Source organism: Wyeomyia smithii, chromosome 2 (assembly GCF_029784165.1).
Source record: "Wyeomyia smithii strain HCP4-BCI-WySm-NY-G18 chromosome 2, ASM2978416v1, whole genome shotgun sequence".
NCBI classification, from domain to species: Eukaryota; Metazoa; Arthropoda; class Insecta; order Diptera; family Culicidae; genus Wyeomyia; species Wyeomyia smithii.
The window spans coordinates 270,444,539-270,466,705 of NC_073695.1; the positions used below are offsets into that span (position 1 = coordinate 270,444,539).

The following is a 22,167-nucleotide window of genomic DNA, read 5'->3' on the forward strand; positions in this document are numbered from 1 at the left end:
TCCAACACTCTGCGCCTACTGTTTAGCGTCAATAGTAAGGTAATGACGGTGATAATGTCGCAGTTTCATTGCAGCACTAACCGAATGCAAATCATTTTAAATACGAAGCTTTTACAATGCAACTACTCAACTTCTTCTTCAAGAACTGTGTGAACAGTGATTACGCTGTTGATCGTAGTGTTAATTTTCACACACCACATTTCAAGCCTATTCGGAATATAATCGATAATTTGGCAAATGACACGTAATGTAGAAACTGCAACTAGAACACCATTGTCCAATTTCTGCATGCGTTTTGATATATTTCCTTCGCTTGTTAACAGTTTAACTTCGAAATGATGCGAAATCATTTGTTTGTTCTGGTTCGGTGGTGTTGTAGGGTACGGTGGCATCTGTTTAATTTTTTTTTTATAATAAAGAAGGATTTTCATTCTTCTCCACAGGCACATCAAGCGTGGCCCGAGGCATGAGCGGTTATATCGATGCCCTGATAGACTACAAGATGAGCAACGCACTGCGAGAGGCGATGGGCATGAATGTGGGAATCCTGTCCGATTATCCCGACTTTTTCTCCTTCACAGCGGTACTCATCTTGTCGGCCCTGCTGGCGTATGGTGTCAAAGAGTCCACGATGATGAATAACATTTTCACCGGAGTTAACCTGTGCGTTATAGCGATCGTACTTGTGGCCGGCGGAATGAACAGTAGGTTTTGGTGCGGTTTAAATTCCTTCAAATAGATAATTACATGACTCGATTTCACAGGCGATACTGCTAACTGGAACATTCGTCCCGAGGATGTTCGACCGGAGGATATCCCTGATGGTGTAGACTTGGGTGTGGGCGGTTTTGCCCCGTACGGATTTGCTGGAATCATGGCCGGTGCAGCAAAATGTTTCTACGGGTTCGTTGGTTTCGATTGTATCGCCACGACAGGGGAAGAGGCGAAGAACCCAAGCCGCAACATTCCTCTAGCCATCGTTATCTCATTAATAATTATTTTTTTGGCGTACTTCGGTATCTCGACAGTGTTAACCATGGCACTACCCTATTATCTACAAGACCCAGGTGCTCCATTCCCACATTTGTTTAGAGAACTGCAGTGGTTTGAAATAATGTGGATCGTTTCAATTGGAGCTATCTTTGCCCTTTGTACTAGCTTGTTGGGAGCCATGTTTCCACTGCCACGTGTCCTATATGCAATGTCTACGGACGGTGTTATCTACAAGAAACTGAAGACAGTCCATCCGAAAACGCAAACTCCGGTGCTGGCGACTATTTTGGCGGGAATTCTAGCCGCTACAATGGCTTTACTGTTTAATCTGCAGCAGTTGATCGATATGATGTCGATCGGAACGCTAATGGCTTACACGATAGTTGCTGTTAGCGTCCTGGTGCTCCGATACGAGGACACCAGTTTAATGCAGCGCACCGAGGTGACTGTGCCGAATGTGTTGAATCAGCTGTTTAACACATCCAAAACCGAAAACCCCACTCAGATGTCCTCGGCAATCGTTAAGATCGTAACTGGCTTATTTGGTGAGTACAAAAACGCAATCGATGAACTAGATTTCCCATAATATCAAGCTCTTTTCAGCTGTTCTGGTATGCGCAATCTGCAGTATTTTGGTAGCCGCAACCGATCAAATTTCAACCGACTACCCCGGAGTCATTGCAGCCCTTGCGATATTGGGAGCTGGCATGATTCTATTGGCGATCGTAATCGCTTGTCAGCCGACGGACAAAACTGAACTGACCTTCAAAGTTCCGCTGGTTCCCGTACTGCCGCTGTTAAGTGTATTTTTCAACTTCTACTTGATGTTCCAACTGGACGCCGGAACCTGGATCCGGTTTGCCGTTTGGATTGCTATCGGTTACTTCATTTACTTCACCTACGGCATCCGTCACTCGGTGGAAGGAGTGCTTGCCAGAGAGAAGGCCGCTGACGCAGAGGCGAACGGTAACGCCTGCATAGAGAAGAATGGTATTGACAACAACGGGTTCGATGCCAGCCACGATCGAATCTTCTCGAGCATTCCAAACGAACATCCCCGGAAAAGTTCGAGAAACTCATACACGTTGAATAGCGACTAAACAGACGGCGTTATTTCCTTACTCGGTACAAAATAAGCAGTACAATCAATCAGGTCAATCACAGAGACATTAGATTTTATATCAGCTCTCTCGAAACGTTTGTACTATAACCCCCCCGAGGCAGCTAGCAGCTCTGTCAGAACGAACCAAAATAGTTCTAAACAGCGTACCCATTCCCATTATGAACGGATTTAGTCTTGTTTCTTATCACATCCAACAGAACAGAAACATTTCGTGATATTGAATTATTTGTTCAAATGTAATATTACGTATTTCGCCAGAGAACGCTTGTCCACAGAGACGTCTTGGCAAACCGAAATCAGGCTTGTGATAAAAAGTATTTAAAATAAGTTTTATCAGTGGATTCAATGGTGAAATGACCACCTTATAATAGTGAACCTAATCTCCGACAGCGGAGATAACCTAGTTGTTAGATAGGTGCATTATGATAGAGCCAACATACGTTCAATGTTCATAGATATAACAGTTGATCCAAAAATCGCAGTCGTCACATTCCTCTGCTTATCACCGGCCCCTTAACTGTATTCCAGTAGTCTATAAAATTATCACAATTCGTGCAACTACAAAGGGAATATATCAGTGATTGCATCCTGGAAAACGTACTGATTTCGTTATCGTACTTACCCTCCGCCGGATTAGCTGGCCTATTACGCATTCATACCCGGATTAGGTGAAATGTACAATCGATTATTTTGCGCAATAACTTTACCGATCATTTTATGTAATGCAATAAACCGAGCAAAGCTGGGTACCGTTTATCAGTATTTAGATTAAATTGATGGAAGAAGATGAATTGCCATAACGGAAGGGGGGTTACTTCGCATTGGAAGATGTTGATGCAGTTGATATACAAGAATACTATCGCCATTTGATCGAAAATAACTAGATAAAATTAAATACAAAGTATCGGGTTTTCGATAGGATAGTAATTCTTCATCATCCTGAATATGCGGGAAATTTGTCGAACCAGACTCGATCGAAGAATCCAATATCATGAGGATTCTCTGACGCTGGTGGAAACATTATCCATAAATTTAGAGAACATCCATCTATCTTAAACATGCATGTCAAATAGGTAATTTTTAATTTTATATTTTGCAGTTGCTTGTTCAGCTAAGCGATTCATTAATGTGATTCTATTTTTTTTTTTTTGAACCCTGTAGTGCCCAAGCTCTATATAACCATTTTTCAAGTAATTTTTGAAGATTTATAGAGATTTTACAGAAGCCCGTCTAAAGGTGGGCTTGGACACTAGAGGGTTAATCCTGTCTTTAAATTTGTGATGTTTTAAAAATAGTAATAAACCACGTAAAATCAAACGGATTGTTTTCATGCTAATTTTTTTAACCCACTTGAACCGGATTTTGGGAAGTGTTTTAGCTTCATTCATAAAATGAGCAATCTACTGATTTGAACGTCACCCATAACTAAATTTCTAAAATTGAAAATGTTGTTTTTGCTGAAAAAAAACTAGAATTCGAATACCTAGCTTTATGACGTGCCAAAACCTACTTTAACATAACATCTGAGGCTACTTCGATACTTTTTAACCCTCTTCCGCTCACGAGGTTTTTCATGATTTAAGCTTTGTTTCTAAAGCCCAATTTAGAGTTCCAAGCGAAGTGAAAATCTTATACAAAATGTTCATTTTTTCACGCTCGTGAAAAATGAAACCTGTAAAAATTTCACTTCGCTTAGAACTGTAAACAAATTCGATCCAGCGAAATCGAAGGTTGTGAATTTAATCTTTTTCACTTGGGTTTACTTTTTTCACGCATGCAAACGCTAGTGAAAAAAGCAGCAGCAAGCGAAAACTTGCGTGCATTTATATGCTGTCAGTTGCAGCCAATTTTCACTTCGCTTGAAGTGTAAACTCGTGAAAAAAATAAAATACTTGCGTGTTCCCCAAACGGGTTTTCACGACAGATACCGCAAGCGAAAATTTACGCTTTTCACTTGTCAATTTTTCCACTTCGCTTGGAACTGTAAACTATGCTTAAGCGAAGAAAAAATCTCATACAAAATGTTCATTTTTTCACGCGCGTGAAAAATGCAACCTGCAAAAATATCGCTACGCTTGGAACTGTAAACAAACTCGATCCAACGAAATCGTAGGTTGTGGATCTCATCTTTTTCACTTGGGTTTACCTTTTTCACGCATGCAAACATATTCTGTCTGTTCTGATATTCTGTCAGTTCCGGCCAATTTTCACTTAAACTGTGATGCAGGCTGGTGAAATAACCTGCGTGTTCCACAACTGGATTTTCACGACAGATTTCGCTAGTGAAAATTTATGCTTCTTCACTTTTCAAAATTTTCACTTCGCTTGGGCCTGTAAACTATGATTTACGTGTTAGTTTGGGCAAAATACTTTGTAGACTAATTAGAGTGAGTGTAGAATTTTGCTTTTTCAAAAAAAGTGAAAATTGAAATGACGCTGCAAAGCAACTATGAGCACAGCAGGGACTATCTTCAGGAGATGAAAAAAAAATGAATACTTAACTATTCGAAGTCAGTTTTTAAAGAAAAAATAAGTTTTTCTATGATCTTAAGAAATTCATCTGACCGGACATGGAAAAATAATTTCTCCGTCAAGTTCAATGTTCCTTTTGCATACTTTGAACATCTAAAGTGCGTGGAGGGATCACAGTGATTACATTGGGAACATCTCTGTGTGTCTCTGAATGCTGGCCGGTAGGGAAAGTCGGGTTTGATTTTTTTTTGGTTGAAACCCGAACCCGACCCGAATCCGAAAACTTTATTTCTATGAAACCCGAACCCGAGATTTTTTATATTTTATTGTCGGGTTTCGGGATTCCTCAAACCCGACCTGAATTCGACCTTTTTAAATCCGAACTCGAACCGATCCCAAAAGTTCTTTTTTCATCAAAGCCGAACCCGACAAGTACCCGACACTTTCAAATAATTTCAAACCCGGACCCGATGGGTACGATCACTACTGATACATCTCTACTGGCCAGTATGATATTTCATCATAACAGATATTTTAGCACGTACACGTTGTAATTTTTGTCGTCTGTGTGCCCAGTAGTGCTCTAATGCAGGCTTGTAAATAGTCACGGTAGAACCACTTTTCACTGCGATAATCGTCTTCTTTTTCTTCTGACGGTGGCAAGGCTTGCTGTCTAAATATGTTCTTAAACGAACATGTAAAATGAGTACCTACTCGCCACCAATACGTTTTATCAGCAGTTTTCTTTATAACAAGTCACGTCATTGATTCAAGCTGTCATTTGATATGCCAACTTGAGGGTGTATTAAAAATACAAAATTTTGTAGGAAAAAGCAGTCAAAACAAACTATTTTCCATCAAGATATGGTCATCAAAATTTTTGGTGCTCTAGATTCACCATGAGCGGGAAAAAGTTAAAGCCTGATCCATTTAATATTTGGTCGCACAAAATGAATGGAACTTATCTTCGTCAAAAAAACACATAGAAAAAAATCTTGAGATATCATTTTGAATCAAATTTATTGACCTTTGAAGGAAAAATACAGAAAAATACTACAAGGTATACAGCCCTAGGGTTGTATGAAATGGTGACGTGGGACTAAACACTGTAATTAGAGGATTTTTTTCTCGTAATGCGTCAAAGTCAGAATTAACTCTATATCCTCTAAAACCAAATCCAATAATACTTACGTTATTATAATAAATGGTTTTGTCTTATTTAACTCTGATTAAATCAAATCTATAATATGGTTCTTACTTTCAAAATAATATAGAAGCCCTTACAAAGGTTCATTAATTGGTAAACATAAGAAGATATGTCTAACAAAACTATTAACAAGTTCTAGCAAAAAATCGTAACAATCAACAATTCCATTTTTGTTTTTTGCTTGACAATTTTTTTCATTTACCTACAACTACATTCGCTGTATTACGAAGACTGCTAATATACATACGTTTATTATACTAAAGTTTTGAATAATAATATATCATCTAACAATTTTGAAATGTAAAAAAAGATTCTAATGAACCTTAGTAAATAAACCAAAAATTCACAAACATTCGCAGGCTCTTACTCTTCTATAAATGTGTATATGTGGAATTTACTCTTTCGATACTATCCGGTCACGATTATTTAGTGAATATCGAAAATAAAATTGAATAAATATCCGTTGCAAAAATTTATAATTCTTATTGAATTGTTTATGGTAATCATATTTATGAGATATACTTTCAATCACCATCAACAGCAGCATTGCAAATTTTCCTCTGCAATACGAATAGTATGGCTGCAGTATGAATAGAAGTGTACCGCTGAAATGTACGAATAGAAGAGTACCGCTGCAGACCTGCGGTTCTTTACTCCACTGGTATTGCTTTTACCGGCATGTTTTCTTTCAAGACATCAGTTTTTATTAGGTTTTGAAAGCAGGTTTAGAAATTGTTCAAGAATGGGGATTGTTTCAAACTTTTCAGAAAACTTTCAACTTTGAGACATCATTTTATTCTAAGCTCATGGAAGCAAAAATAAATTGACTATGTCAATTTTTAGATCGATATCGATACAGAGAATAACACGGGGAACGGATGGTGTCCATTCACGTCGTCTGTGCTAGGAATGCTGGCATGTAATTGGTTCATTGTTCGCATAAGTTTCCCTGTAACTTTTTATAAATTTTCACCGTTGAGCAGTGAAATAATAATGATAACTAGCGCGTTATAAAATTGTTACACATTTTATCTATCCAACAACATATTGGTTATTGTTATCCATCATGTGGTTATGCTGTTATTAACGTTTGAAATCGGGCGCAACATTTGCCAGTTTCATTTCCAATTTTACAGAATGCATCCCAGTATAGTAAACAAAGACGTAGTCCCACGTCAAAATATTCGCCGAGTTCGAGTTTCGGATGAATTCACGCACTTTTCGTTTTATACCGCCCATCACCTTCTGCACAGTGAAACTGTAAACTCGATCCGCCATTTTTGACGTAGGACTACGTCTTACCGCACTATATCGGGATACATTCTGCGGAAACTCAAACCAAAGTGTGACGTCGGAATGAAAGATTTCAAACGGTAATACTGATGTAACCACATGATGGATCACAATAGTCAATATGTCTTTGGATTGATAAAATGATGGACAATTTTTTGATATTTTAGTTATCATTATCACTTCATTGCCTAACAATGAAAAAAAATAAAAGTTTCAAGGTCGAATTTTCACGAACAATATACAATATCAATATACCAATTATATGCAAGCACGCCTAGCACAAACTTCATGAGTAGACACCAACTGTCTGCTGCGATATCCTCTACATCAGCGGCGAAAAAAAATTTGACAGAATCTCCCCGTCCTAATAGGTATGGTAATGTTTGCTTCCCTGAGCTTAGACTATTTTGATGTCTTGAAAGTGAAGGTTTTTCGGGGAGTTCGTAACCACCTTCATCCCTTCATCAGGTAGTTTAACGATCTGCTGTGAGAATGTTATTGAAACTGATGTTTTGGAAGAAATCATGCTGGCACAGGCAACAGTACTGCATCGAGCCATGTATGAATAGAGCGCTTTTCACTCGTCGTCTATCAGTGCAGAAGAACTCGATATTCATTTGTGTGCAGGCAATCCAAGTGAAGACTACATTGTCACTGTCGACGCTAGTGGGGCGTTTTGGGCTAACGCGTAGGTATCGTGATGCGGTCTGGAAGACAATCGAATTGTGTTTGAATTGTCTTCTTTGTTTCGTACAGAAACAGATATAGAGAAAATTCATTGTTTATTGTTGAGCTCTACACTCTGTTTTTCTCAGATTTATTTAAATAAATAAATATAGAGTATTAAAAAGTCAAAAGAAAACCAAAATTTTCCTTGCAAAATGCTTTGGAATCGATGAGTGAGCCTTTCTTCACCAGACAATTAAATACAGAAGATAAAATCTGTGAAAAAGGTTGCTTGTTCGTGTACTGAAGAAATTCGAATGTATTCGGATAAAAGGTATTCATAAATGTTAAAGAGAATACTTTTTTTTTCTAAAATAGAGTGCTGCAAACAAATAATCAAAATACAAATCCCCGTTCGATTTTGCCAACACGATAGAAATTTTTCTGTTGCCTAAATGGAATCATGCCAAAAATGAACGGATCTCTATTCATGACTGTTTTTACTATTTAAGTCCGCATGTGGCCTATGACGACCTAGATACTTGATCTGACCACCCGAGTGATTAGAGACATAGTACGGTTGTAAGTACTGAAAATCAAAATACCTTTTTGTTGGAGGATTAAATTGGAAAAAAAAACAAATAATTTCAAAAATATGATTAAACATAATCGCTCAATTTTGGCACCGAGTCAAAAGTGAAACGTGATCAAATCAAATATAGTCTGTAGTCAGTCTCAGAATTGAATATGAAACTATTGTAGTCCTACGTCAACTTTGCGGTCGTGTCTTGGATACCACCCTCCTACTTTTTGAACCATCTATGTGAATCAGCTAGTTTTTAACGTTCTGCCACTTCTCTTCACTTGCTCTTGATTATCGCCCAATATTTTTCGGTAGGTTGATAGCTTTTTGGGATATTATATCCATTCTCCTTGTACCAATCCATGGCTTCCCGGCTGTAGTGGCAACTGGTCAATTCAGGCCAGAACTTTACCGAACCGTTATGTGATTGGATAAACGGCAACATCCGCTTCTAGAGGCACTGTTCCTTGTACATCTGGCTATTTATGGTTGATCCGGCGATAAAAACCTTGTTTTTTTTGCCACTGCTGCAGATCCTCTACCACACCATCAGCTTCCGAGCGAACTTGTCAGCAAACACTAATTTAAACCACTTGGCGACATCACCCTTGCGCTTGGACATATAGAGTTTATGTCCTGTGAGCTGCGTGGTCCCCGTGGTTAGCGATGTCGGTCGGGTAGCTCTCCCACACGGTTGTGATATCGGGTTAAATTCCCGATCAGATCGAGGATCTTTTCGAGCTGGAAATTTTCTCGACTCAGCACTGGAGCACGGTGTATCGTTGTACTTTTATCCTACACATGCAAAATGTGCCAAATACAATATCGATAACAAATTCTCTCAACTTAATAATCTAGTTGATCGAGACCGCTATTAACCGTCCAGTCTGTGCCTCCAGGCCAGCGTGCGATATTGTTATTGTTGATAAACTGCATGAAATCCATTCTTACATATATTATCTCGTCCATTAAAATGCAGCCGTCGAATTTGGTCAAGACTTTCTCATGCAGAATACAGCATCCTAGCGCGGCGTTTTGCAACGATATTCTGCTTGAGGGTCCCGTTGCACAGTGGGGCGACTCCATACAAATGCTGGCCAAGCAAAAAAATGTCTTTAAATCATGGAAAATACATGGTTTTTATGTAATTTTGGGACGCTGAGTCCGAATTTGATATTATTTTTGCATGAAAATGCATACTCTTGATGCTAGTGGAATTTCAATGTTTTTTATATATATATTATATGAGGAAAATTTTACGTCGGTTCCAATGTTTTGCAAAATAAAATGCATGATGCTTGAAAGACTTTCATATGCAATAAAAAAAAAAAACATAAAAATATCATTCAGTTATAAAGAAAATAAAAAAAAAATTAATTAAAAAATATGCTTTGTGTTGAAAATCACTTATGTTTTTTTTTTAAATAGGGACTATATTACTTTGCTTTTTTCATCGCATTCTTTTTTTTATTCACTCCCACCTTCATCTTCATATTTGTGTTCATTTTCAATACAGTTTTCATACATTCAAGAAAAGTTTTCAAAATGCAGATTCTAAAATCAAAATAATAATTCACTATTTGCATTGTAGAAATTAGCAGGCGATTTATTATGTCTTGGTTTGGGTTTACACGATTATTTTAACATGTGACTGGTATGATACAAACTCAAAACATGGTTTTGGTACTCAGTGCTGGTGATCCAAAACATAAACAATGATTAGTTTTTGATACTGCGTTAAAAACGGAATATAGATGAGTTTAACTTGTAAATATGAAAATAGTGTGATCAATTATACTGAAACATGTTTGAAATCGTTGTTATTAACAAACTAATGCGAACCATTTGTTATTCTGTTGACGGTTTGCAGTGTACAATTTAAATTTACATTTATAAAATCCGATATGTGCCGAACACTCGTTGTTTCTCTTCAAAAAAAGGATACTCTGCGCTACTCTGTGCAGGATCGGACTAGATGCATTTGAAAGCATTTTTTCCAAGCTATCTTTTAAAACCAGTGCCAATAGTGCCAAACCCAGCCGTTCAAACTTTAAACGCTGTTTTATGCAAAAAAAACGTATTTTTTTATATCGCCTAATTTTTTTGAGTATTACAATGAAATTCTACACCATCGAATGATGAGGATTTATTCTCCACTATTTTACAGACAACTTTTTCTTAGAGGTCATCAAGATTCAAGTTACCCTTGAGGCTCCAGCAAATTTCGCAACATTGCATTTTTTTTTCGAGAAAAACACAAAAAAACGCTAACTCAGTACACTTTGAAAAATCATAGAAAATTCAAAATTTGTTGTATTACTCTAGAAATTCGGATTCTGACACTTCAATATTATACAACTATAGGAAAAATATAATTGAAATGAAATTAGCATTTTCAATTTTGGGTCGATGGCCAGCGATTCTCCACTGTGCGTTGGGGTGCTTGCTGGTGTGGAACGACCGCAGGCCTTCACGCCGACAGTGCCGAAAACTTCTTAGCCAAATCGCGCAGGTTGATCCCAGGAGTCGTCCGAACTGCTTTGCAGACTTTCAATCGTAGCTGCTTGTCAATCGTTTCATTTCTACGGTTGCTGTGATCAGCGCGATCCAGCGTTAGAGTTTCATTGAATTGTTTAAGCACGCTGTTTGCGGTTGATTTGGGGAATTCGACGCACTTCCCAATTTTTGCACGTCGGATTTCCAACGTGAGTGTGCAAAATTTTCTCACGTCTTTCACGGTTTATCGTCGAAAACTTTCGATCCACTGACTCGAGTTTGATGGAACTTTCACCCCTATGTAAACAATCTCTCCTCATCACTGCTTTATCATTGGTTTCTCGTAACCGCCACTAGAGACGTTGACTGTGGCGTAAGCTGAGACGTAATATTAAGTGGATCTAACTTTATCGTTAAAATGGCTGTCATAAGGCAGCACATGGTGCCGTCACATGCCTATTTTGCACTTGTTTTGACTGGAAATGTACTAATATGTAAAATTAGGGGTGTGAAAATATATTCTCGATAATTTGTTTGAGTAATTTCCAGTCCGAACAACTTGATTCTATCAAAATTCGAATCGACAACCACCGAGGACCCTGTAATCTTGCTACTACGCAGCTCCATTGTAAATTGCGTCAACGATCAAGTTGAAAAAATATTACCCACAACTCTGTGCCGCAACGTTGACATATTTTACAAATATCACTGTATGGATCAGCTTGGCAAAAACGCCAGAATTTATTCACAATAATCGCACGAGATGTCAACTACTTTTTTGCCAAAACGCATGCCACAATCCACAAACATGTACTTGCCTAAGCCGGATTCATACCTTCAACCGGTTCTATCGATCGATATACGTTTTTTAAAAATAGTCTGGTTAGTCTACATTGGCACATCGGTGAGTGCGGTCGTCCTAAAAAAATCAAAATAAACCAATCCGGTCGTCGTCGGTTTCATCCGTTAGAACCGGTGGTTTTTTGTTGGCGCCACCGCGTAACTACGCGTGCGTTATCATCATCAGCGGTGTGCGTGTGTGACGCAAAGCAGGCGCGTACAATTCAAGCAAGGTGCGTTACGCCGTCACTCAGTAAGCAGTGGTGAATTGCTGGCCGTACTGTTCGATGAAAAAAGTGGTTATATAAATTTTGGCTAACGATGTCGATGAGCAGCTGCTGATTGGAAATAAAATTCTTCTTCACGTGCATGATGACCATGGACAAACAAACACAAATGTGCTTGTAACTTTGCATTTATTAGGCGACATGCGGAAATATATAGAACTAAAAATGTGCTTCACAGTGCCAAAGTAGATGCGAAATAAAAAAAAAATCTGTGACGGTTACCCTTCGTATGTCCCATTTTATCATTATTCAAGTGAAACAAGTAAACGATCTGGTGATCTGACTTATGAATGCACTTGCACAAATGGTGACGCTGACCGCGCAGCTTGGGAGACATGCATGTTTTGCCGATTGGGGGTTGAGATTAAAAATAGTTGCCGGATTTACTATGCACCCGTGATCAATGGGGCGCGTCTCGGTGGGATCTATCATCACTCGTGATGCACTTGTAATTTCAACGACGCGTCCGACTTGCTCCTGTTTCCACGAGGTTATTGTACTGCAATTACTTAGGGTTTGATTGGGGGGGGGGGGAAATTGATGTGGGTGAGAGTAGCGGGTCAGTGCGTCTTGAGCTGCCCGACAGATCAGACGTATTTTCGGTTTCTTGTGGACTGGTCTTTGACTGCCTATAGCTTCAAAGTTTGTGTTTTGTCAGTGTGTCTTTTAAAGATTACCTGGTAGTTAACTTACATCAGTCTTTCTCAAGACTACCTATTTCTTTCTTTCTCAATACTTGCAATTTGATATTATTCTTGAACTTTTTTCGTATCACCTGAAATGGCAGGTCGAAAAAAGAAACCACGCATCGCTACGGGGAGGAAAAGAGAGGCATCTCTTTCTGAAACTAGCTTATGCAGTGAAAATTTATATGATATTCTGCCTGAGCAAGAAGCCGGCGAAATTGAAATGTTCGAACATAAAACTATTCAAAGTGAAATTTCTGTAAAAAAGGAGAAAGTTCCACCTATTGTGGTAACTATTGCTTCTGAATTTAATATTTTTAAAAGAGAACTTTCTACGTTTCTCTCCGACGTCAAAGTTACTTATCAAATTGGCCGAAGAGGCGAATGCCGTTTACTGGCCCAAACATTGAAAGATTGGAATCGTCTTATTCAGTATTTAACTGAAAAGATGTATAATTTTTTTACATATGATACGAAGAGCGCCAAGCCGTTCAAGGTCGTATTGAAAGGTCTCACCAACGATCAAACCGTTGATGAGATCAAAATTACTTTAACAGAATTATTTGGTATAGCCCCTACTCAAGTAATTCTGATGAAACAAAAATCACGAGGCGAAAACAGTCAGCGAACTGGAATTTCCCTTGTAAATTATTTAATTCATTTTCACCGCAGTTAGGTTAATAACTTAAAATTTTTTGAAAAAGCACATGCTTTATATAACGTGCGTGTAAAATTGGAGTTATATCGAAAGTTTGGCGGAGGTGAAAAGCATATCACCCAATGCCGTGTTTGCCAACGTTGCCAACCAAGCGTGGTTCAAAGTTTTGTAACATGGACCAAAAATGCCTCATTTGTGGAGACTCTTCTCACAAAAAGGACACATGTCCTGTGAAAAAGAGTAAAAATTTTCGCTGTGCGAATTGTAACGGCAACCATATGTCGAATTTTTATCAATGCCCAGCCCGTTTAGCAATTATTAAGGCAAGGCAAGGTAAACAAAATTCAAAACAAAATTCTCCAAGCGTACCAGTTACGCATAGTTTACCTACTCCTTTGCATACCCGTTTAACTTATGCACAGGTTACAGGCAGTTCGAACATTATACCGCCTAGTGTTGGTAGTTCGAAAATGACCGTTGATATGGGTAAGCAAAACACGCTAGAAAATAATTGTACACCTATTACTCCACCTAATATTGCTGCCGAAAATATTTTTTTCTAATGTCAACTGCCTGGGGCCTATTACGACAGGTAAACTTTCTTTTTTGCAACAGGCAATGTTCGATCTTATGAACGCCATGTTGCAGGCAAAATCAATGTTTGAAGCCATTCAAATAGGCACAAATTTTACTATTAAAATTGTTTCTAATTTAAAATTTAGCAATGATTTTAAATAAAACAATTAAAATATTAAATTGGAATGCTCACTCATTGAAGGCCAATGAGAATGAGCTTTTTAATTTTTAAACAGTAAATAATGTGCATATTGCAATTATTACTGAAACATTTTTGAAACCTAACATAAAATTAAAATATGATCCCAATTACGTGGTTCATAGATATGATAGGATTCAGGGTTCCGGCGGTGGAGTTGCAATTGTTATTCATCGCCGAATCAAACATCGTGCTTTTCCCCATCTTGAGACGAAAGTTATTGAAACTTTGGGAATTGAAGTTCAAACTGAACTTGGGATTTTATTTATTGCCGCAGCATATTTACCATTTCAATGCACACGCGAGCACAAAAATTATTTGAAAGGTGATTTACAAAAACTCACCAGAAATCGTTCGAAATTTTTTATAATCGGCGATTTTAACGCTAAACATCGTTCATGGAATAATTCTCAAAGTAATTCCAATGGCAAAATTTTATTCAATGATTGTTCTTCAGGATACTATTCTATTTTGGCTCCGAATAGTCCTACATGCTTTTCTTCTGTAAGAAACCCTTCAACAATTGATTTGGTGCTAACAGATCAAAGTCATGTATGTAGTGATTTGATCACACATGCTGATTTTAAAACTGACCATCTTCCAATAACTTTTTCTTTATCACATGAATCAGTTTTAAACCCTATGAGCTCTGTTTTTAATTATAACAAGGCTAATTGGGAAAGATACAAAACTCATATTGAGAGAAATTTCAATAATGAGCTTGATTTGCAAAACGAAGTGAATATTGATTCCGCTTTGGAAGCATTAAAATGTGCAATTGTTGATGCCAGGAATTATTATGTTCCAAAGGCTCAAATGAAATTTGATTCACCAATAATTGACGTAAATCTTCAACTTCTAATTCGTTTGAAAAATGTCCGCAGACGTCAATATCAACGTTCTCGTGACCCTGTTTTTAAAACTATTTATAAAGATTTACAAAAAGAGATTAAGCATAGATTTACTCTTCTGAGAAATCAAAATTTTGAGACTAAAGTTGAAAAATTGAAACCATATTCAAAACCTTTTTGGAAGCTGTCGAAGATTCTTAAGAAACCTTCAAAGCCTATTCAAGTTTTAAAATATGGTGAACGTTTTTTTGTATCCAATGAACAAAAGGCTCAAAGACTTGCTCAGCAGTTTGAGAGTGTTCATAACTCAAATTTGAATTTTGTGAGTCCAATTGAAAATGAAGTCACACGTCAATTTGATTTATATTCTTCCCAGAATTTTTTACCTGCAGAAATAATTGAAACTAACTTGAATGAGATTAAATCAATTATTAAAAATTTCAAAAATATGAAAGCACCTGGTGACGATGGAATCTTTAATATACTAATCAAACATCTCCCTGAGAGCACAATGGAATTTTTAGTGAAAATTTTCAATTGCTGCTTCAAAATTGCATATTTTCCCAAATTATGGAAAAATGCAAAAATTACTCCAATTTTAAAACCGGATAAGAACCCAGCTGAAGTTTCAAGTTATCGACCAATCAGTTTGCTTTCTTCAATAAGTAAACTGTTTAAGAGAATTATTCTTAACAGAATGATGTCACACATCAACGAAAATTCAATTTTTGCAAATGAACAGTTTGGATTTCGCCATGGGCATTCCACAACTCATCAATTGCTCAGAGTTACTAATATGATACGAGCTAACAAATCTGAATCTTATTCCACTGGAGCTGCTCTTTTAGACATAGAGAAAGCATTCGACAGTGTTTGGCATAAAGGTTTGATTGCGAAATTGCAAACTTTTAATTTTCCAATTTTCCTAATCAGAATTTTAAAAAATTATCTTACTGATCGAACTCTGAAGGTTGTCTATCAGAATTCAAAATCTGATAGATTTCCTGTCAGACCAGGTGTACCTCAAGGTTCAGTCTTGGGTCCATTCCTGTACAACATATTCACTTCAGATCTTCCTGATTTGCCTCCAGGATGCACAAAGTCATTGTTCTGCGATGACACAAGCATTTCCGTAGAAGGAAAAAGTTTAGATATTTTTTCTTCCTACTTGCAGAAAAGTTTAGATATTTTTTCTTCCTACTTGCAAAAGTGGAAAATCTCTCCCAATGCTTCTAAAACTCAAATGATAATTTTTCCGCATAAGCCTAGGGCTTCTTTCCTCAAGCCAAACAATAATTACGTTGTCAAGATGAATGGGGTTATTTTAAGTTGGTCCGACAAGGTTAAGAACTTGGGACTAATTTATGATAAAAAACTTATTTTCAAAGAGCACATTGAGAGTATACAAGCCAAGTGCATCAAATATACGAGATGTTCATATCCTCTCATTAACAGGAATTCTAAACTTTGTTTAAAGAACAAACTTTTGATTTACAAACAAATTTTTAGACCACCAATGCTTTATGCTGTACCGATCTGGTCAAGTTGCTGTTCAACAAGGAAGAAAACGCTCCAAAGGATTCAGAATAAAATTCTGAAGATGATTTTGAAGCGTCCTTCTTGGTTTGGAACACTCGAATTACATAGACTCACTGGTGTTGAACCATTAAAAGCTATGTCAAATAAAATTATTAACAATTTTCGACAAAAATCGTTGCAATCCTCAATTGCTACGATAAGCTCTCTATATAGCCAATAAGTTAGTAATTAAGTTAGTTGTAAGTTTACTTCCCCTTTTCTGACAAGTAGGTTTAAATCCCTACGAATGATAAGTCCTAATTGCACAACAACAGCAAAGAAATCCTAACAATTAAAATTACAAATTTCTAACAGTGTTGAGAAGTCACCATTTGTGATTGGACACACATACTCATTATTTACTAATATTTATCATAAATACTTAAGCTACTAACAAATCCCCCCTTAAAAAAAAAAGTGACACGCGGGAAGGTTTGCACGAATAAAACTGCTCATCGTGTCCGAAATCTCCGACTTCCGAGATGGTTGAACACGTTTACGTCACACGAAATTGCAAAACATTGCAGAGAAAAATATATTAATATAGCAACCCTGAGATCATGTTTCAGAACTGCAACCGATTTTACTTCTGATGTTTTGGTGGAGACGCACGGTCTTTTTTAAGAAATGTGGTATACGAAGGGATTTTCATTACCCCATCGTTATTCTTTCAATCGAAAAAATGTTCCTCGATTGCTTCACTTTAAAGTTTGATATTGGCAAACATGTGTATGGATCTGATGCAACAGTCCAAAGTTTATTACGTAAGATCTCATAACCTCACAAAATTCATTTGGTTTTTAGCATGTCAATTTAGGTTCGTCATTGCTTTTTATTGGAATGCTAGATAATTTTTTTTGCTGCCGCAATCTCGTGTAAGCTGAGCGTTCCAAGCTAGATGTGGTTCACGTCCAAGTCCATTTTACGATCGGTGATCAATTAAAAATGATTAATTTACATCAATGCGGTGGACGGTGCATTTAAATGTTCAATGATGTGTGAGCTAAATGAAGAGCACGTGTCTATGGTTTTGTAATAGGTAATAAAACGCTTAATAGTCTGTCAGGCACTAAAAATTATTCCTGAGTGGTGACAAAAATGTCTTGTCATGCGTCAAATGTATGGGCCCGCGGTCAAGCTATACATCTAAACTAGCTAACAGGTAAAAGTGATTCGTTAATTTCTTAGGAGCCCATGTTATAAAATAATGCTACTAATTACGGATAACGGAGTGCTTATCAGATTTTAAATTAAATATTTGTAATGTAAACTTAAAAAACAATTTCAAATAAATGATTATAGAGCAAATTTGCTGAACAAAATTCCGTGAGAAGTTGCGGAATTATGACATCAGTCTTCAAAATTTAATTGAAAAATTAGTGCACATGATGCAAAAGATAAGGTCAGAATTGTGTTACATTTATGATAAAATACATAGTAGAAGCAATGAGTAATGTCAGCATACATAATCTTCGAGATTTTAAAATACGTTTTTCAAAAAAACATGAAATGTTGCAATGTTCCAGTAAATCCACGACTCTAGTTATCGTGAGACAATTGACTTTAAAACCAACCTGTTTTATTTTCAGCCAACAATGGAAACCCTCTTCAATGCTATGAGCCGGAAGAAACCCAATGACGACGACGGCAGCCATTCGAAGCTGGCACGCGTGTTGACACTGCTGGACCTAACGGGTCTTGGTGTTGGCAGTACGCTTGGATTGGGAGCGTACGTTCTCGCTGGATCAGTTGCATACGAACAAGCCGGCCCGGGAGTAGTGGTTTCATTTGTGATTGCAGCGCTTGCTGCAGCGATTGCCGGTCTTTGCTATGCCGAATTTGCCGCACGTGTTCCGAAAGCTGGATCGGCCTACATTTACACGTATATCACAATCGGGGAGTTTGCCGCGTTTACCATCGGGTGGAACTTGATGCTGGAGTACATAATTGGTATGTCCGCTTATAAATTAGTCATTCTTAGAAGTTAGAAATCAAAAATCGGATGTATTGTAGGAACGGCCAGTGTGGCACGTGGACTAAGCGGTTATATAGATGCATTAATTGATTACCGGATAGCGGGTGCCATGCGGAACATTTGGGAGATTCGTGTGAGCTTTTTGGGATCGTATCCCGATGTGTTTTCATTTATGGTGGTTCTCACTATCACTGCGCTATTAGCCTACGGCGTGAAAGAGTCCACCATCTTGAATAACGTTTTCACTGGTGTCAATCTGCTGGTTATCGCTGTAGTTCTTATATCTGTTGGAACGAAAGCCGACCCAATCAACTGGAACATAAAGCCAGAGGATATTCCCTCTGATATACATGCTGGTGTCGGGGGATTCTTACCGTACGGGATAGCAGGAGTGATGGCAGGAGCTGCTAAGTGTTTCTATGGTTATGTAGGATTTGACTGCATCGCTACTACCGGAGAGGAAGCTCGGAATCCTTCGAAGAACATTCCACTGGCTATCATCTTCTCTCTTTTGATCATTTTTCTGTCGTATTCTGGTGTCGCAACGGTTCTGACGATGGCTTTGCCATACTATCTGCAAGATCCAATAGCGCCGTTCCCAAACCTTTTCGATTGGCTTGGATGGCAGGAGATCAAATGGATCGTATCGATAGGCGCAATTTTTTCACTATGCACTAATTCGTTGGGAGCCATGTTTCCGTTGCCTCGTGTACTCTATGCCATGGCATCCGATGGGATTATGTTCCAAGGGCTGCGTCGAGTGAATCCCAAAACCAAGACACCTATTTTGGCTACAATTATTTCTGGGCTGGTGTCTGGAACCATGGCATTACTCTTCGATCTACAGCAATTGATCGATATGATGTCCATCGGGACGTTGCTAGCATACACAATCGTTGCTGTAAGTGTCATGGTCCTGAGATATGACAAGCAAGACAACTTTCAAACTACAAGCCAGGACAAATCGATAATCATGAAACAGTTATTCAATTTGAACATTGCCAAGAAGCCGAACTCTCTCACATCAAAAATAGTCAAAGTTTGTCTGCTTGTGTACGGTAAGTTTAGATGAATAGTTCTCAGAATTTTAAACCTAACTTTTTTGTTTTCAACAGCAATGGCGGTTTGCGGAATCAGCGCTTTACTCGTGCACGGCCAGGACTACCTTTCCGCTCAGCATCCGCTGGTTTTGACTGTCCTAGCGGCACTTTCCATGTCGATGTTGATTTTTTACTTCGTAATAGCTTGTCAACCCATCGATGAGACCAAACTTACCTTTCAAGTGCCTTTCGTACCGTTCGTGCCAATGTTAAGCATGTTTGTGAACATCTATCTGATGTTCCAGTTAGACGCCGCTACGTGGATCAGCTTTTCCCTATGGCTATCAGTAGGTTTTCTGATTTACTTCACCTACGGGATCCGGCACTCCGCTCTGGCTTCTCGAAGTCGAAGTCCCACATTTTCCGAAAGTCAGCTGGAAAATCCATTTGCTACGGCCGGAGTAGAGAAAGTGTAGTGAATAACCAGCTGCATCGCCATACGAACTCGCACTCTAGTCAGTTTTCATTCCGGGCTTAGAAATTAGATTTAGTGAGATATGATTCAGAGTTGGTTTCTGTGATTTTTTTTACATTCATATTCAAAGATAGACCAACTTTTAGTTGATATTCTCATTGACAAAAAGGAAACTTAAACAATCACACATAGTACAGAAAAGATGAAATATTTATTCTTTGTGATGTGACGATGATAGCATTCAATAAACCACACAAGTAAGACACGAAGGATTGTGTTTCTTTCTTTATCACTTCCCCGATTTTTCCTGAGCTTGGGCACAGCAGACAAAACTAGCAGAAACCAGACGGAATGACAGAATACATTTACATTGTTTGGTACGAGATGCAAATGAAGATAAATATGTTTTGTAAACTTGGGTGCAATTTATGTGATAGGTACAGTTATATACAAAGAGTGTTTACTTGTTTCGACCTAGTAATCCGGATTGTGATTAATTTCTAAGCGTATTGAGTGCAGCAACCCGGGATGTAAGAGATTTTCTGTGCGATGTCATATCTAAGGATTTTTCGTCATTCACAGGATCGGGCGAAGATTTTCCGATACATAATGCAGCGCTCATGATGAAATCTTGATACAACCAAACTCAATAACAGATTTTTTTGGATTTCCCACTAATATTAACTGCAACTAGCAATGGGCGATATTGTATCAGTATCGGAAATATCGATACTTTCAGCACGATATCTCGATTTTTTGGATCGATACACAAGCGTCCGATTCTCGACCGTATCGATACTGAAAACCGCGATATTTGTATCGATATTCTTTTATGCATACGGACCAGCTAGCTGACATCGCGCCATGTTACAAAGGCTAACATCTTAATGTGTACACGAGATCACCGCCACTTTTCATACGCTATGTTATGCTGTCTGTCAGTGTCAGTGGAGCCCACACATCGTAGAACCGCTGCGTTGTTAGCTGCGATAAAGCAAACCAAATCGGATAGAGATGCCAGCTAGTTGATACGAGCTGGAACCACTAAAAAGCTGCCACTGTCAGTATAAATATCGCACAAGTCTATTCGCACTAGCAAAACTTAGATGGAGAAATAGATGGAGAGAATGTTGTGAGCCAAACGAACTGTCAAAATCTGAGCCAAACGCAGCATAGGGCCAAATTCGAAATTTGTTTTACTTAAGCCACACATTTAAAGCCAAAAAGGAGTGCTCAATAATAACGTGTTCTCAAATACTTTCAAAAATAGGCATAGCTCTACGTTGCATTATTAAGCCACAAAACTTATATTGTTTCTCTGACAATTGATTAAAATATTGTTTATTAACATTTATACTCAGCTTCATTTGTTTTTATTTGAATTAATTCTACTTTCTGCGTTAAAATACATCCACAAACCCCTCAAACGAAATTCAACGTTATCAGAAATGATGTTTGGCTTCGATTTAGTTGGGTTATAACCCAACGAGCGGGAGCCCAACTAAAACGTAGCCCAACTAAACATAGCCCAACGAGCGAAATTTGACAGTATTTTAAAAACAAATATAAGTTTTCTGGTTACACTGTTCAGATCGAATATTGGCAAGCGGAAACTAACTCATGCTTTCCGTCGACACAAGTTAGAGTACAAGTGAAAAACAAAATTGCAATATTAATTAGTTAGAAAAATTCAGCGGTAGACTTCACTATCTTATTTTCGCTGACATATCTAACTTTTGACGTTGACTAACGTCTATATCGAAGTTAGGCCCCTGAATTTGAAAATCTAGTAATTCAAACAGGGAACACCAGAGAAAAGTGGTCAGGTTTTGAGCGCTTATTTTGCAGTCATCTATAATCAGGTTTTCGAGGTTTTGGCATCAATCGATCAGAAATTCTTTTACGGTTAAATTTATGTAACAAAAACAAACTTTTGTTTGAGATACACTATTGAAAAATTGGTAATTAATATCGATTGTCTAAATCATACCGCGCAGCCAATCACTACCTCTCTTCCCAAGCACAGTCGACACTAACGGATACAATCGATCTGACTTTGTTGTTATTGTTGTTGTCACTTTCTGTTTCCGATGTTTATGCTGCTGCTAGCGGAAAAAACCTTGCAAATATGCATTTTTTTGTTGGTGTTAATTCTATAATTCTGATTCC

At 37.9% G+C, this 22,167-nt stretch overlaps 3 protein-coding genes across 4 annotated transcripts in view; 2 read left to right on the forward strand and 1 right to left on the reverse strand.

The window, feature by feature from the left end:
* LOC129725945 (cationic amino acid transporter 3-like) overlaps positions 1-3,403 on the forward strand; it is a 51,290-nt gene extending 47,887 nt beyond the window's left edge. The window contains exons 3-5 of the mRNA XM_055682398.1: positions 444-704; positions 765-1,538; positions 1,597-3,403. Coding sequence (XP_055538373.1) covers positions 444-704; positions 765-1,538; positions 1,597-2,093 — 1,532 coding nt within the window. The 3' untranslated portion in view covers positions 2,094-3,403. The remainder of the gene's footprint in view (positions 1-443; positions 705-764; positions 1,539-1,596) is intronic.
* The window catches only part of LOC129725948 (general transcription factor IIH subunit 2), a 102,694-nt gene that overhangs the window by 57,850 nt on the left and 22,677 nt on the right, over positions 1-22,167 (reverse strand). The window lies entirely within an intron of this gene.
* LOC129725946 (cationic amino acid transporter 2-like) lies at positions 11,727-20,267 on the forward strand. 2 transcript variants are annotated; one of them, XM_055682400.1, is made up of 4 exons: positions 11,727-11,906; positions 18,098-18,458; positions 18,522-19,541; positions 19,599-20,267. In XM_055682400.1, exons 2-4 carry the CDS (start codon positions 18,104-18,106, stop codon positions 19,997-19,999), a joined length of 1,776 nt encoding a protein of 591 aa, XP_055538375.1. In that variant the 5' UTR covers positions 11,727-11,906; positions 18,098-18,103; the 3' UTR covers positions 20,000-20,267. The 2 variants fall into 2 exon arrangements, with proteins under 2 accessions (XP_055538375.1, XP_055538374.1); XM_055682399.1 differs by lacking the exon at positions 11,727-11,906 and adding an exon at positions 17,326-17,670.